Source organism: Gossypium hirsutum, chromosome D12, assembly GCF_007990345.1.
Source record: "Gossypium hirsutum isolate 1008001.06 chromosome D12, Gossypium_hirsutum_v2.1, whole genome shotgun sequence".
NCBI classification, from domain to species: domain Eukaryota; kingdom Viridiplantae; phylum Streptophyta; class Magnoliopsida; order Malvales; family Malvaceae; genus Gossypium; species Gossypium hirsutum.
In genome coordinates, this window is record NC_053448.1 from 2,864,512 (window position 1) to 2,883,228 (window position 18,717).

At 30.6% G+C, this 18,717-nt stretch overlaps 1 protein-coding gene across 1 annotated transcript; it reads left to right on the forward strand.

Annotated features, from left to right (window-relative positions):
- The first annotated feature begins 12,657 nt into the window (after positions 1–12,657).
- On the forward strand, positions 12,658–14,337 carry LOC107953373 (cinnamyl alcohol dehydrogenase 1). The gene is given in 5 exon segments (NM_001327604.1): positions 12,658–12,761; positions 12,859–12,972; positions 13,087–13,314; positions 13,483–13,922; positions 14,049–14,337. Coding segments are annotated over 5 exon segments (1,074 nt in total). The 5' UTR covers positions 12,658–12,672; the 3' UTR covers positions 14,252–14,337.
- The last annotated feature ends 4,380 nt before the right edge of the window (positions 14,338–18,717 follow it).

Here is an 18,717-nt window from a genome sequence, read left to right on the forward strand (position 1 = left end):
ATATAAGTATAAATCAACAAAAGTTGATGGATTTTATATTGGGCAAAACTGGAACTGTATGCTTTGAGCTATAACATGAATCTGGTTTGACAATTGAAGCCTGCCCTAATTACCGTATGAAAACAAGGGATCTTTAATGATATTGATTGAAATTAATCACCGTTAGCTTGGGGAGTTTAAATATTGGAAACTTTCGTATTGGTCATCGAAGCTTTCGTAAAATCTGATGTTGATTTCTCTGTCGTTATGCAGAAACAAAGGGTTTCGGCCGCTAAATGCATCTGTGAAAATGAGTGAGCCCCGTACAGTGTTAAGATTAAACAGTGGAATTAGTTTGCCATATATATTACGTGAAAGTTAAACCAAAGTAGGAGGATATATATCATTTTCAAAACTAAGTGGAGGATGCACAGCTAACCAGCTATGGAACCATTCAACTTATCATGAATTTTGGACATTTAAGCTTGGTTGCTGCTATTCAACTTCTGTTTCCACTCAAACTTGCTTTCGTCAAAACTTTTTCTGTTCTATGGTCACACTTGATATCAATCTATATTTTTTCATGATTTATTTAAAAGTTTGAGAATTACGGATAAAAATAAACATTGTATAGAAATATAATCATCAAATTAACTCTAAACTGTGACCTATTGGTCGGGTGTTTATCATCTCTAGAAAAGTTCAAACTTCTCTCCTTTCTTTTCAAAGCTAATCGAATAGATGATAATCATATTCTAATTTATCACGAAATTCCTCGTCATTTATTATTCATTAAAACTCATGTAAACTGATTAACTATTATTCAAACAATACAATCAAAGATTCCAGAATTTATTATTGTTATTAAGACATGAGTTTGTGGCATCAAGCTCGAGATATGAGTAATGATATTGCACATGATCATGTTCACAAAATCTATAGCAAATGTGTGAGAGAATATGGTTGTAATTATAAATAGCAATAACTTGAGATTGAAGCATCACAACTCACTACTCAATTTTCAATAAGAAAAAGCATCGTAATTTGAGATAGGAAATCCATAATAAATATGGATATTAAGGGTGTTTTTTTTTCTTTATGTGTTGAATATTCTTAAATGAAGTTTGATGATCCAAAGGATAGAATTTGAGAATTTTACCAAAATACTGCTATTTGTTTGGTCATTACAATAAGTCAAAAAGATTTAGGAACCCGTCTTTTCTTGGTTGAAAATTATTACAGGGAAATTAAATTAGAAGGAAATTATACCTATGTCTGTTGCCTTTTGTAGGAACTCTCTAACTTCCCATTTTGCAAAAAATTTTGGTGCATTAAATTTTAAAAGGTATGATGGACTTCACTTTTATCAACTTTACCGAACAATAGGGGCAAGTTAGAATTTTTTTTTAAAGAAGATTGAAATTAAATTGTAATTTTTATAATAATAAAAATATAATTTTATTATTTTAACATCTTATTATAATTTTTAAAAAATTAAATTAAATTTTCGTAAGATTAAAAGTATAATTTTTATCTTTATTAATTTAAAATTTTAAAAAATTTAAATAAAAAAATCTATTTTAGGATATCCAACCCTACCCGGCCCTAACTACACCCAACAATAAAGGTTGAATTTGTTTGATGTTTATGGAGGCTGCCAAATACCAAGACCCTGGTCATAGTACAAAAATGTCCTAAAATAGAACAAAAATGTCAATGATCTCGCATACCAAATATGTCAAATTTTGCTATGACTCCCTATATTTTGTATAAGTTGTGGACTTAGTTCATATATTTTAATTTTGTCAATTTTAGTTTTTTATTTTTTGAATTGGTCAATTGTAATTCATGTACCTTTTTTAAAATTTGAAATTCAAGTATTGATCAAATGGTAGAAATTAAATCTGTTTGGTTAAATCTTGATGTTAGTTTTGTACTATGTCTAAAATTATAGATTTAGTCCGAGTTCAACAATTAAATCATTTATTTGTTTCTATATTTTTTGAATTTTAAAATTTCAGTCTTGATGTAAACGACAGTCTTTAAATTCATAGCTGACTTTTTTTATGTGTAATATGTAGAAATAACAAGTTGACATGACATTATATTTGTGATAATATATTTGTCAACTTAATTTTTAAAAATAAAAAAACTTAATGAAATTAATAGATACTATTTGGTTAAGACTAAATTATTTAAAAGGTACCATTTAAATTAATTTATTTTATACTTCAAAATTTTGTCTAAAATAGACATTTTAATTTCTTACCGTAATTTTTTATAGTAACAAATAAGGGGTGTGCAAAATTCGGGTAAAATCGAAAAAATTTGGTTAATCGACCGAATTAGGTTAATCGATCGGTTAACCAAATTTTTTTGGTCGGGGATCGGTTAATTATTTTTTTGATTTTTGGTTAACGATTAATTCAGTTCGAAACCGGTTGGTTAACCGAATTTTTTCGGTTTAACCGAAAAAATTAATAAATAAAATTATAATATATAAATAGGCCCACTATTCATCTAAACCCAAGTATTCAACCCAACCCAATTACCCAACCCAACCCAACCATAAAAATTACAAATAATTTAATAAATAAAAATAAAATTCTAAAACTAAGACTAAAACTAAAGTCTAAAAGTCTAAAAATAATTTAATTATGTAGTGATTCAATTTGGTTAATTCAGTTAATTTGGTTAATTTTCAACCAAAAATAAAAAAACATATAATTTTCGGTTAATTCGGTTAATCTACTGAATTAACCGAAAAAATTTCGGTTCGGTTACTTTTTTTGAAAAAAATTTCGGTTCGGTTAACAGTTAAAGAATTTGAAAGGTCGGTTAATTCGGTTAATGTTATTTTAGGTCAGTTAACCAATCAGTTAACCGAATGAACACCCCTAGTAACGAAGAACATTAAAAATTAACAAATCATTTTTTTATTACAATCGCAACATAAATGGAGAACTAACCATATATAATCTTTTGACCTGATATTTTTATTATTAAAGAATTAATTAACTCAACTACTAATAATTTCTCATTTCAATACATAATATTATATTCTCAATGGCTTAAAATTTGGCAACTTAAATTCCTTTTGGTCTTAAAATATAAGACCCACATGTTTGGATTAAGCACTTCATCACATCTAAATTTCATAATTTTAAGTAGGGTTTATATTCAATGTATTGACAGTGAACTATGTAGTGTATCTATAAACAAATTTAATTAAATATTAAAATTTTAATCATATATTTAATTTTTTAATGAGTTATTAGTGTGTGGTTCATTGTCATTTACTATAAATATTAAAAAATATAATAAATTTAAAATGGTCCGTTTAGACGTGATTATTACGGAACTCCACATAAAACACATTAAATCGAACTCTGTGATATGTTCATACTGAAAATATATTACGACTTGTTGAACAATATATATATACTGCCCACTTACGGCTTACCCGTTACACCACACACACAGTTATTTATCATGTAAAACCAGCCAAACTGCTTGTATATATATCATCTTCTAACAAAAACAATGGGTGGAAAGCTATGTTTGGTGAAGGTTATTGCTTTTCTTGTCTTCGTCTTGAGCATTCTTGTCATCTTCAAGACTGATGATGCTGTAATGGCAGCTCAATCAACCAGAGCCCGAGGACTGAAATTGGGAACCTTGATGGGAGAAATGAAGGGCTCATGGACTCTTCATGGTGGACCTAGCTCAAGTGGCCCAGGACATAAATCTTGTGAACCACCAAGTCAGGGTTGTCCCTAACTCCCTGCTCCACCAAGCTCGGAAGAGGGGGACTTCACCCTTTTCAGTCGCATACGGCTCTAGAGTCTAGCCTATCAACTTTGTAAATTCCTTCTTCATTTTTCTCTTGTTAAATAACTAGAAGTATTAGAAACAGGTATCTTTTTTTTCTATGTTACTCAAAAATATTGAGTATTAATATCCTGTCCAATATATATCAATATTTACTTGATAATTACATGTATGATAACCATATTTTGTGTATATATATATCTCCTATTCATTTCATCGTACACTTGACCAATGTAACAACTAAAAAAATAGGGAAAAAAAGCTCTCAAATAGTAGATATGCTATCCTCAACTCAGTGTCAACAAAATACTAAGTTTCACTTGTTTTAAATTTTTTTTTAAATTATCATTAATATCAATCAAAGCATCTTGTATTAGTAACAATCTAATTGATTTGAACATGCACATTTTTGTTTGGATATATTGAATCCATATGTTAAAGAAGAAAAAATTTGCTACATTTGAAGCTGTGCATGTATAGATAATAGGACTGCACACTACCTGCAAAACAAATCAGAAATCAAACAATGAATCGAGAAAATGGGTGTGAATTAATGCGTTCAACACACTATGCAGTACCCATGTTGCATGGAGCTTTGTGTTTACTTGATCAGCAACGATATTCATTATCCTTGCAAGTCCCCACTTACTACTTCCTTTAAGCTAACAACCACTTCGAGTGTGGTAGAGTAGGCTTGGTTGACCAATATGTTGTATCCCTCTTTCCATATCATATTGAAGTTAAGCAGTAAACAGTGGATTATACAAATGTCTTCCCCTTCAACTTGTTGCCCAGTGGAGCTTTGAAATCCAATATGCCGATCTCCTTTGTAAGCCACATAGGTGGAACACCTCTCCCCTATCCTTTTGGAGTATTCACATTAAAAATAATTTGTGATTCTTTTGTTGTAAATTTTTGGATTTGAAAAATTGGAAAATGAGATAATGCGTTCTCATAAAACTTTTTTAAGAATAATTGTTTCCCCCCTTCATATGCAAAACGGTCCAAAAATACTATTATCATGATATAATGCCTATTTACCCAAATAACTTGTAAATATGAATATTGACATATATCATCTAAGGAAAAATGAAAAGATTGTACTAAATAGATTTCTCACTTGAATTGGATGTCTCAACTCAAAGTTGAGGTGTCAATATATATAGGCCAAGAAAAGGTGTGGTTAAGTGCCTCATTGAAAAAGTCTTTTACCTTTTCAAATTAGATATAGTTCCACCAAAATAATCATAAACGGTTAAGAAGGTTTTGAAATATTACCAAACCAACCTCTCATTTAATCAACATTATTTTATTTATATTTCTTTTTATATTTTTATCATTTATAAATGATATTATATACATAACTTAACTATAAGCTCCTCAATCAATGTGGGATTTATAGCACTTCCCTTTCTGTTAAATTGTTTGTTTAACTACCAAGCCTATTTTTTTTTTATGTAGGATGCAATGCCATGCCAACTTTCAATGTAAGATGTAATGATGCATGAATGTTTACATGGACAAATGAGATGAAATTTATTAAATTAAATTCACCAAAGTGACCAATTTTAACGTCTGAAAAATCAATTGACTTACAACCCATTTTTTGATGGGATCCAGGCATTTATGAATCGAGATGTCGATTGATTGAAGAAATATGTATTTCTTAGCTTCGAACCACACTTTGAATAATCTTATTTTAAGTTTAGGAGGTCAAGTTATGACCGTTTTAATGAAGGCTGCATGAGTAGAATTTCTGGATAGATTATCATGGGAAATTACGAATCTCAAGCTTTGATTTGTGTTTAAATCATATTGAGTTCGATTTTAAAGCTTAAATTTGATTATACATTAACCCAATATTTTATTTATTAAATTTTATATTTTTAACATTTATTTATTAAGTTTAGGATATAAGTATTTTAAATTGTGTAGAAATTTTATATTTTTTAGTTAACAAGAAAGTTTTGTTCCATCATAACTACTTCTTTTTCAGATTAATTAAAGTTTTATGATACTTACAAGTTTTACTTTTAACGTAATTAGCTAGTCTATATAAAGACATCTTTCTTATTCATTAGGTATGACGTTTTATTATTTGATTTAATAAAAGCACTCTTTGAAGCACTATATTTTGCAAGATTCAATTCTTTTTTATTTTTTAGAAGATTTTTTTTATTTAATCTTGCTCAAATTTTTTTAAGAAATTCTTCAAACTCCAGGTTGCCAAGAAATCTTTCTTAAAAGGTTGGTTAGAGCTATTGGTTGAGTTTGTCAAGAATTCTTTTTTAACGCAAACCTTACCAACTTACTAGATTCTCTATTTTTCTGACTCAAACCTCATGATCACCGCTTCATGCAGAGTTTCCCAAAACTATCTCTTCTTCGAAGCAACCAAGGAAGAAGATGAAGAAAAGAAGAAGGTAAAACGGATTTGAGAAGAAGTCTCTCCGAGAAGTCATTTCCCAGCTATTTATAGCCATTCACACTCGATTATCAACCCGATAGAAATCATTCGTTGGTAATCATTTTGTCTCTCACTAAGGAATTCTAGCTGGTTTTAATCTAATCGAACCAGAATTGGATCTCAACCACATCCAAGATCAGTCATTGAGTTTTCCTAACTTTTCAATAGAGGCTGCTAATTTATGACTTCTTTCAATTTAACCCCTCAATTGTTCCTTAATTTTCGTACTTAGAGAAAATTGAGTGTGACACTGCATTCTAGTAAGGTTGTAGAAAACATGACCTATTGCTATGTCTTTACATGACTTGTTGCTAACATTTTCATGATTGAGTGAAAGTCCCACTTCTACACTATTTAACTTTGAACATTTAACCAATAGTTGAATCTAGATGGGTAAAAGTTCTCCAAGCTTGTTTGGCTAGCAAGGCATCATTCACCAATCTTGTATGTCTGATGCTCGGTCTACTTCACACACTGGTAATTCTAAATCAATATCACATATATTCTTTATAACTATACCAATTCTCCTTAACAATATTTTAACTTTAATTAAAAAAAATTAAGTTTTTGGTTAAGGTTAAGATTTTGGATTTTGAGTTGCAACTTAGGTTTTAGAATTTTAAAATTTAGGTTTAGGATTTAAGGGTAGTTGTAAGATTTTATTATTTAACATTTAGAATTCATGTTAAGATTTATGGTTTAGGATTGTATAATTTTGAGCTAATATACACGTCTTTTTCATTTTCTCTCCTCTCATCATTCTAATTTGGAAGTATTCATTTTTTTTTTTGTATTAGGATGAAAAATAGTCATTCCTCGTATTTTCTTTCCTCTCGCTTTTCTTCCCGACCAAGCATACTTTAAATTTATTTTCTTTCAACTCCCTCTTCTCGTTCTTCACTTTTTCATCCAACCAATAACACTCTAAAATGGGTGGGGTGTTTGAAAGTTGAAAGTTTATTGTTAAATAAAATTGAAACAAGGCTAACTCACCACCCCATTGAGCAGGCTGAGCAAAAGTTGGGCTAGAGCCTAGTTCTGTGTTTTAACCGTTAAATTAAGCTCAAATTATAACTTGGTACCATCCCTATTACAACCCCATGGAAATCACTTCTGTCGGGTTTTTTATAAAAATATTATAAAAAATAAAAATTAACCAAAATATTATAACTTTTTTTTATTTACCAAAATATTACTTTTTTTATTATTTACGAAAATATACCAAAAAAACAAAAAAAAACCTGCAAAAGCCTGCAAAAAGCTGACACCAACCTGATCAGGCCAATCGCATTGGCGACACCAAAGGTGCCAAAGAGATTGGTGGCACCAATGGTGCCAAAGTGATTGGCGGCACCAATGGTGCCAAAGGACTAAAATGTGGCTAATTGCCTTCTAAGCCCTCCTTATTTATTATTTTCTTTTTATTCCCCTTCAACTCATTTTTTTATTTAATAACTCTATTTTAATTTAATAAACTATTCTCATTTAATAACTCTATTTTAATTTAATAAACTATTAAGTAATACTTAATTTTTTTAAAATTAAAATAGAGTTATTAAATGAGAGAATTCTAATTAAGTGACCATTTGCAGTTTTAAGGGCCTGACATGCAAATTTACCATTTTGAATTTTGAAAGTGAATTGCTACTGCTGTGCGCACTAAAATTGAAATGTGGCTAATTGTCTTCTAAGCCCTCCTTATTTATTATTTTCTTTTTATTCCCCTTCAACTCATTTTTTTATTTAATAACTCTATTTTAATTTAATAAACTATTAAGTAATACTTAATTTTTTTAAATTAAAATAGAGTTATTAAATGAGAGAATTCTAATTAAGTGACCATTTGCCGTTTTAAGGACCTGAAATGCAAATTTACCATTTTGAATTTTGAAAGTGAATTGCTGTTGTGCGCACTAAAATTGAAATGTGGCTAATTGCCTTCTAAGCCCTCCTTATTTATTATTTTCTTTTTATTCCCCTTCAACTCATTTTTTATTTAATAACTCTATTTTAATTTAATAAACTATTCTCATTTAATAACTCTATTTTAATTTAATAAACTATTAAGTAATACTTAATTTTTTTAAATTAAAATAGAGTTATTAAATGAGAGAATTCTAATTAAGTGACCATTTGCCGTTTTAAGGACCTGACATGCAAATTTACCATTTTGAATTTTGAAAGTGAATTGCTGCTGTGACTAAAATTGAAATGTGGCTAATTGCCTTCTAAGCCCTCCTTATTTATTATTTTCTTTTTATTCCCCTTCAACTCGTTTTTTTATTTAATATCTCTATTTTAATTTAATAAACTATTCTCATTTAATAACTCTATTTTAATTTAATAAACTATTAAGTAATACTTAATTTTTTTAAATTAAAATAGAGTTATTAAATGAGAGAATTCTAATTAAGTGACCATTTGCCGTTTTAAGGACCTGACATGCAAATTTACTATTTTGAATTTTGAAAGTGAATTGCTGCTGCTGTGCGCACTAAAATTGAAATGTGGCTAATTGCCTTCTAAGCCCTCCTTATTTATTATTTTCTTTTTATTCCCCTTCAACTCATTTTTTTATTTAATAACTCTATTTTAATTTAATAAACTATTCTCATTTAAATTAAAATAGAGTTATTAAATGAGAATAGTTTATTAAATTAAAATAGAGTTATTACTTAATTAGAATTCTAAGTAGGGTTTAGAAGGCAATTAGCCACATTTCAATTTTAGTGCGCACACCAGCAATTTACTTTTAAAATTCAAAATGGTAAATTTGCATGTCAGGTCCTTAAAACTGCAAATGGTCACTTAATTAGAATTCTCTCATTTAATAACTCTATTTTAATTTTAAAAAATTAAGCATTACTTAATAGTTTATTAAATTAAAATAGAGTTATTAAATGAGAATAGTTTATTAAATTAAAATAGAGTTATTAAATAAAAAAATGAGTTGAAGGGGAATAAAAAGAAAATAATAAATAAGGAGGGCTTAGAAGGCAATTAGCCACATTTTAGTCCTTTGGCACCATTGGTGCCACCAATCTCTTTGGCACCTTTGGTGCCGCCAATGTGATTGGCCTGATCAGGCTGGTGTCAGCTTTTTGCAGGTTTTTTTTTGTTTTTTTGGTATATTTTCGTAAATAAAAAAAGTAATATTTTGGTAAATAAAAAAAATTATAATATTTTGGTTAATTTTTATTTTTTTATAATATTTTTGTAAAAAACCCCACTTCTGTCACTTGTTTTGAATTAGTTTTAAGACATCTTATTTTCTACTAGAATTTTATTTATCTCTTAATTATTAATTATTTTTATGTTATGATAAATTATTTTAATTACTTATATATAATTATGTTTTTTTCCTTATGGGTTATATATAAAATAACCAAAGGAAGTCTAACTCGAGTTTCAAGCTCGAGTCGAGATGAATTTTACAATTCGAATAACTCAAATAACAAATTGATGTAAATACTCTTTTGATTCTTGTCAATTTTAAAAATGAGAAATATGATTTCTCCCTCAGCAAAAATTACAAAATAATTCAAAATAAATTCTAAAATTTATATTTTTAAAAAAAATTATATAATTTAAAAAAAATCTAAAGAATATATAAAAAAATTTGAAAATTTCTAAAATAATAATTTGGATACATAATTAGTTCAAGTTTATCGTACTAAAGTATTTTTTTTTCTTATTTTGCTTTGAATTTTTTTCAACTATATATAATTTCAAATTTATATGTTCTAACATTAAATTAATTATATTTTAATAAGATTTTAAATTGGCATGTTTAGTTTTTTAATTTCACTCAATTTAATTCGAAAAAATTTTAAATTAAAACTCATCCCTACTTTCTAATGTTTTCAGTCCAACATTCTCCTCATTTACTTTACTTTTTACCTACTATTGAAATTATGTATATATATATGTTTAGAATGTTTAGTTATTGTGGATCGGTTCGGTTCCTTTCCCTCTTTTTTTTTTTAATTTAGCTTGAAATTCTTATCATGTTTACATCAGAATTTTATTTAAAAAAGAAATTATTCTTCCATCTTCATCTCCTGCCCCGACCTTTAATTTTAAATGGCTTCTGTGTAAAGAAAGATTTACTTGTCAACTAATAAGACATCTTCAGGTTAATTACATATAAGATAATTACACAAATTACATATTAGAATTAACCCAAATATTTTATATGAATCAATGGAGCACACAGTTTTTTATTTACGGATTCACATTTTTATAAATAAATAATTATATAATTTAATTAAAAAAAAAGCATTAGAAGTAGTTGGATATCACCAATGGTTGGTGGGGCTTCAATGTCAATGACTATCCAACAGACACATCCCCCTTTCAGTGATAATTATCAATATTTAAATATGTAAATATTATGGTGCAATACGTGCTTGAAAGCTGTGAATGAATTTTTGTCAAACATTTCGGTTGGCTGTGTTATGGTTAAAAAGAGAGGAAAAACAACAACACTCAGCTCTATGAGCCTTCTGCTTCCACATGATGCCAAGCAAATAACCTAACTCTGTTTGATTGAACCGCTCTTAATCATTCAACCATTTCTGTCATTTTGCAGTTTAAGATGATCATACATGTATTAGCCATGAATCAAAGCTATTGGTGATGATGCAGTTTTTGTCCATAGAGTGGGCACCAGCTCACCTGATCACTAAGCTTAGAAGCAATTCCTTAAAAGAGATAAGTCCGTGGGGGTTGGTGAAGCTAATTAGTCTTCTCTTCTATATTTGGTGCAAATCAAATGACCATATGTTACCAAGTAACCCCACACAACAAACACCAAACTTTCCTTCCTATCAATGCTGATTTGGTTACGTGATTTTGAAATTTAAAATAAATAAAGAATTGGTCAACTTTATTAATATAAATTTACATATAAGCTCCTAACCAATTCTGCTTCCCTGGAAATGAAATAAATATTAACTATTATAAATCATGCCCTTCTCATATTTCCTTTTATTTTTTTAAAAAGTAAATTAATTTATTTACTTAATGAAAGTAATCATACAATTCAGGAAAAAAAAAACACTCGTCGTAAATGGTGAAGGACAAGCTCCATCAACACAACAAAAATTTTAGCCTTAGCATCAATAGAATATTACGACACTTTGACAATTGACTTTATCACAACTTAAGCACAGCATATCTAGAGTGATTGCAAGCACTTAATACGATAAAGAAATTAACCCCGGATGGTCCAAAGCGGTGAGTAAAAATTAATAAAAGAATCGAGCATTCATCAAATTAAAGAGGGCAACAACAAAACCGTATCCCTAAAATCACTTGTAAAACTAATGTTACATGTATAAGCAGAACTGAGAAACGTGCTACAAGAGCAAACAAAAACTTCTAAAATTGAAAAATTATTAAAAATGAAAAAAAGAACAAAAATATATATAAAACTTAAGACAACAAGTGTTCAAATCGACTTATGAAATCATTTATTATTTTGAAATACTCTCAAAACTAAAACATATTAAAAAATTGATGAAAACCACTCACTTTCCAAGAAAAATTATTGGTAGCCGATAAAATTTTAGCGAAATGCACCGTTATATGTCCATCATGACAAAAAAAATTTGATGAAAGGGAGTGGTGATCTTTGATTTTGCACATATCCCAATTCCCACCAACATATTTAATCCTACAATTACTTTACAATTATCATTATCAACTAAATAATTATAATAAATCATCAAAATTCAACAATTTAATATGTTTTGACAAAAGCGCCTAAAGTTATTTATCTCAAACATCATAAGATTGATTCCATTACGGCTATTATAGCTATATATATATTCACAACTAATCATTCAGGAGACATACTTTTCGGGTGAGATTTCAGTCCTAATCATTTTTTCTAATTAAAAAAATTGTACATTTAAAATAATGTTGCATTCTTGGTTTAAATCATAGTTTTGTATTGTACGTGGCCAACAACTTGATAGCCAATTGTGGTCCTGTGCGAAGGATTTGTTAAACCAAAGAATTCTGAAGAATAATTTTTCCTTATAAGGAATGACATTTGCATGACGCAGGATCAAACTCAACATGTCCTGTTTTCTGACCTGGATCAATAACATTTGACTTCTAAAAGGGAGCACCAGAAATGGCATATAGGCTATCATTCCTCCAGAATTCACCTACTACAACCATTGTGGATGTGGGCCACTGGGCCCTACACGTTGCTGAGATGTCTTGAGTCTTGGTGAAGCCCCAAATGGAGTTATCAGTTCCACTTTCCCTGTTTGTATATATATACATACGCGCTGTTGGATGGATGGAGAATTCATTTATCCCAAGTCTCTTCTCTAATACACCCACTGTAAAAAAAAAGAGAGAAATTTGATCAGACGGTGAAAATGGGTGGCCTTGAAACTGAGAGAACAACAACAGGATGGGCTGCCAGAGATCCTTCAGGAGTATTGTCTCCTTACACTTACACTCTTAGGTATTCTCTAATTTTGCTGTTTTGTTTTTGAATTTTGTTTAAGGTTCATTTCTGGTTCGAACATGGTGATTTGCTGTAATAATAATTCTGTTTGCAGGAGCACTGGTCCTGAGGATGTTTTCGTTAAGGTTATGTGCTGTGGAATCTGCCACACCGATCTTCATCAAGCCAAAAATGATCTTGGCATGTCAAACTACCCAATGGTTCCTGGGTACTACTAGAACTGTTTTCTTTATGTTTCCTAGCCTGTTTCTTTATCTTCATGTTCATGAATCAATGAATTTCTTTTGGACATTTTTGGATTGTGAATTTATTACTTTTCCAGGCATGAAGTGGTTGGTGAGGTGTTGGAAGTTGGGTCAGATGTAAGCAAGTTCAGAGTTGGTGATATTGTTGGCGTTGGTTGTATTGTTGGGTGTTGCAGAAACTGCCGACCATGCGACTCAGACAATGAACAATACTGTCTTAAGAAGATCTGGTCGTACAATGATGTTTACACTGACGGAAAACCCACCCAAGGGGGCTTTGCTGGTTCCATGGTCGTTGATCAAAAGTAAGAATCATAAACTATATGTGCTCTGCATGTTTATAGAGTAATTGAACTGGCCAAGATAAACTAGTTTCAGGGATTAAAAATAGCATTCGTGACATGATAAACGCTATCAGACCGAAAACAAGTGGTACCAAATACCAAAATTGATGTGATGCTTTTGCTTATTAGGTTTGTGGTGAATATCCCAGAAGGAATGGCACCAGAACAGGTGGCCCCGCTGTTATGTGCAGGGGTGACAGTTTACAGCCCATTGAATCACTTTGGTTTAATGGGGAGTGGGTTAAGGGGAGGAATATTGGGACTTGGAGGTGTAGGGCACATGGGGGTGAAGATAGCCAAAGCAATGGGGCATCACGTAACAGTTATAAGCTCATCTGATAAGAAAAAAGTGGAGGCTTTGGAGCATCTTGGTGCTGATGACTACTTAGTCAGCTCCGACGCTGAAGGGATGCAAAAGGCTGCTGATTCACTTGATTATATCATCGACACTGTGCCTGTTTTTCACCCACTTGAGCCTTACCTTTCATTGTTGAAACTCGATGGCAAGTTAATCTTGACTGGTGTTATTAACACCCCTCTTCAGTTTGTTACCCCCATGGTCATGCTTGGTGAGTCTATTTCTTTAACTTTGAACCTATATATAGATGCTTCTTTGTTGGCTGCGCTGGTTTGTTTTTAGTGGAAGGCTAATTCTATGTTTTTGGCTCTGTTTTCCCTGTCCAAATTTTGTATAGGGAGAAAGTCGATTACAGGGAGTTTTATTGGGAGCATGAAGGAAACAGAGGAAATGCTTAACTTCTGTAAAGAGAAAAATTTGACCTCAATGATTGAGGTGGTGAAGATGGATTATATCAACACAGCAATGGAGAGGCTGGAGAAGAACGATGTTCGATACAGATTCGTCGTGGATGTTGCTGGAAGCAAGCTTGATCAATAGAGCCAAATTAAATACAAACACAAACTCTCTTTAATCAACAAAGAAATACTACATGTTTAAACATATGCCTGTTTGTTGTTGCTCTGTTTTCTCTCTTGTGTTCAACATGCCTTATGGTAATAAACTAAAACATATATGTACGAGTTACTTCTTCTTCTGTTATTTCTGTTTTCCTTTTGAAGATGGAAATGCATAAATTATAGAGCTTGTTTTCTTATAAATTGATGATGAACCAAGTCTTTTTTTTTTCTGAAGTTTTATTAGATTAGTAGGCAAGTGACGAGGTAAAATGAATATATTTGGGGTTAGTTGGTTCCGGTGATATGTCCACTAAAAATTTGGTGGTGGGTGATGACTATCTTGACGCTTTAGTGATAGCGAAGCATCACCTAATTCTCTCCACATAATATATTCTCAACCTGCGGCCACCACCATTCTAATTTCTTCTTTCTTTTATTTAAAAAATATTTAAACAGTAAATTTAATGATGCAACAGGCTGACCTTTCAACTCGAACAGTTTGAACTTAATAAATCGGGATCGCGAGTTTGGATTCACCATTATTCTACTCTAATTTAGCTTCGTTAATGACAGGGTTTTTTGGTTTTAAAGAAAACAGAAAAGAAAGGATACGACCCTTTAACAAAAGGAATCATGTTAAGCTAGAAAGAGGAGAAGTGTCGATTTTGTCGTTGGGCAGTGCATATATTGGCCATCCTTTTTTATGGTTGCTCTTGGCCGGCAAATATTTGCCATCTTTAGTATATACATTATCGTTTATTAGAGCGGAGATGCACGTGTAACGTTATCAGGATGATCTTTTTTTTTTTAATCAAAATAGAAAATGTCCGACACGTTGTGGATCAATGAAATGCTTTTTATTTACATTTTAATTATGAATTATTTTTAAAATGCATAATGTTTTATTTAGTTTTTTGATTTTATAAAAAAAAAGTTAATTTAGTTGTCTATTGATTTTTTTTATTTTTTTAACCTTTAAAATTATATTTTTTTATTAAATCACCCAAAATGTACAGAAAAGTTAATATTTTTTAATTTTGTTGACACTTGAATTGTCACGTGAATGATACATCAACATTTAATTAATTTTAAAAAAAAGTAAAAATTCAAAAAAATATATAAAAAATCATTAATATATAAAAATTATTTTAAAAATTTTAAAAAAAATTAATTAATATTGACATGTCGTCCATGTGGCTATTCGCGTGTATGTCATGTCAACAAAATTAGCAAACATTAATTTTTCATCTATTTTGAGGTTATTTGAGAAAAATACGAGTCCAAAAATTAAAAAAGACAATAAATTAAATAAAGGGTTAAAATGACTTCTTCTTCTTCTTATAAAGTTGTAGGGCTAAAAAAATATTATGCCTTTTAAAAAATAAGGTAAACTGTCACGTAATCATTCTAAATAGGGCTCATTCTTATTTTGATCATTTAAAAATTGTGTTAATCTGATTATCATCCTTAAAGAAATTGATCAAATTTGTCACTCAATTATTTTCTCTCAAATGGAATACTAAAAGTGCATTTTCACATATTCTTTTCATGTTTTCCCCAAAATAATTAATTTTTATTATAAACTAAGAGATTTATAGAATAAACAAGAGAGAAGAATAGAAAATTGAAAGGATGGTTCAACTTTCACTTTGGGTTCAAAAAGCATGTACTTGCCCTTTATTTCCATGGCCTCAATCATCATATATTACAAAAAGAGAATTAAAGCACCTTATAAATTCTTTAGGGGTTACAAGAGTTATAAGAGAATTAATTTGAAGGGGGGTTGAGAGTTATATGGCAATCCATTTATCAATGGATTTACAACACTCTCCCTTGGATGTCTATTAATGAAAATATGTCTCATTAAGACCTTATTAGGAAAAACCTTATAGGATATATAAAAACCTAATGAAGAAAAAAGAGCAAACAATCTCCTATTACAAATTGTCTCATTAAAAACCTTTACTAGAAAAACCAGTGGGACAAAACATCGATTAAAGGAAAAGAGTATAGCGTGTGTAACACCCCTTCCCGATCAAACCGTCAATCATGATATCTGGATCTCACATTCGTTACTGAAACAACTACGATCACTCCAAATAATACAATCTCAAAGCCCAATTTCAGGCATATAGATGTGATGGGCTTACACTACCTCAAGTCCCCAAAACAAGGTCAAATGTCAACCAAATTAAACCAAAATTCGACCAAATCCAGTATGTGAGGATGAATCTTTTCGAGAAAATGAGGAATAATACATGCATGGAATGAGTGAATGTATTAAAGTCAAAATATTAGTCAACTTGCAACAAGTTTTTTGATGGGATCCAAGCATTTCTAGATTAAGATGTCTTCATAGCTTTCGAAGATCTATCTCTTAATTTCGAAATGCACTTTAAATCACTCGACTTCTACTTTAGAAACTCAATTTATGATCGTCTTAGTGAAAACTACACGAGTAGAATTTTTGGACAGGATTATCATAAAAATTACGAGTTTGGGGCTTTTAATTTGAGTTTAAGTCATATTGGATTCGGGTTTTAGGCTTAATTTGTTGTATATGAGTCCAATATTTTATTTATCAACTCTTATTGTTTTATTCTGAATATTTTTATAATTATTAAATATTTTAAGTTATTTAGGAGTTTGATGTCAACAAAAAAGTTTAGTTTAAAACTACTTCTTGGTTAGGTTAATTAGATTTCTAGTATACTTACAATTCAATCAATTCATTATTATTCAACAACTTCTCTTTTGAGTAAATAAATTATCTTTGAGTTTTTTTTTTCCAAAAATTTTTCTTGAGTTTTCTTTTAGGAGAGTTTTAACAATCTTTTTGTGAGGATCATCTTCGAACTTTTTCTTACCAAGTTTTCTTTCTTGGAGGGAGAATTAGAGCCGCTTAAAGGGGGTTATGAATTCTTCTGGTTTCCAAGGCTCCTTAGGATTTTTACATGCCACATTCCGTCTTTTTCATCTATCTTCTTTATTTTCTTTTTTATTGTTCTATTTTTTTTATCTTAATTATTTATTTTAATTGTTTTCTTTAAATTTTTTATCTGACTTGGATTTGTTTGTGTTTCAGGTTGTGTCAGAATTTAAGTTTCTTTCTGAACATTTAGAGCCCTAAGTCAAATCCACGAATTGGACAAACTTATGATCATGTTTCCGCTATCATTTGTATCACCAAATCGATTTACCATTTTTATTCAAGTTGATAAGCTAAAAATACAATTAAAATATTATCCAAACACTTATCCGAGCTTAAAACGAGCTTGCTAGGTGATCAGAGGTCATTTAGAGACCAAAAAGTAAAATTTCAAACTTTCGAGTGCTCATCCCGACTCTAGGGATTCCTCATTGAGACGTCACATATTGACTTAGCTCATCGCTACCTCAAGGCCATGATTCCCACAACAAGGGCCTTGCTAAAAAATGCCACAGGTCGACCCTTTTGGTGTAAAACAACCCTCACCCCGGTAGCACAAGCATCAACATCCACACAAAATTCAACCATAAAATCGGGTAATGCCAACACGAAAGCTGTGCAAACAGCTTGTTTCAATTTTTGGAAGGCTTCATTAGTAGTAACAGTCCACTCCCAAGTCGCTTATTTCTTGAGCTAATCGGTAAGTGGTCGCGCGAGTATGCCATACCCTTGGATAAAACGGCGGTAATACCTCAATAGACCCAAAAAAACTCCTTTGTTCCCTGATGCAAGTGGGGGTTGGCCAGTGAAGATATTGGATACCTACAATCTTTGACTTTTCAAAGATGAATAGTGGCAGAAAGCTGGCACCGAAAGGCACCGAAAGTAGAAAGTAAGATTAGTTGGCATGGGATAATTGCAATTTTGGTCCCTAATTGTATAGGGACATTGCAAGTTGATCCTTAAACCTCAACTATAAATAGGCCTAACCATTTCTTACTTTCTTCATCCCACACTTGCCATTCTCTACTTAAGGCAATTGTTCTCTCTCCCTATTTGTAAACTTTCACTTGTATTTTTGGAGTGAAATATATTTGGTAGTGCCCGAGGACGTAGGCAAAATTTGCTGAACCTCGTTAAAATTCTAGTGTTCTTTATTTTTTGTTCTGCATATTTTGCAAGTGTCATTGTAGTGATTTATTGTGCTATTAAATTACGATAGAGGGATATTCTGGCTAGGAAAGATCTGGTATGTAAGCGATCCTCGTGATCCACCTCTCTTTCCTGGGAATTGAACTTAGTGTGATTTTTCAGTACAATAATTTTACTCTTTCACACGCTTCCGCGCAACAATTGGTACCAGAGCCAGGTTCGTACTTGGGGAATACGACCGTTTACGGTACTATTCACGTATATGGCACTATTCACGTATATAGTACTATTCACGTATATGGCACTATTCACGTATACGGTACTGTTCACGTATACAGTAGTTGGGATTGAGGAGAAAAATGGCA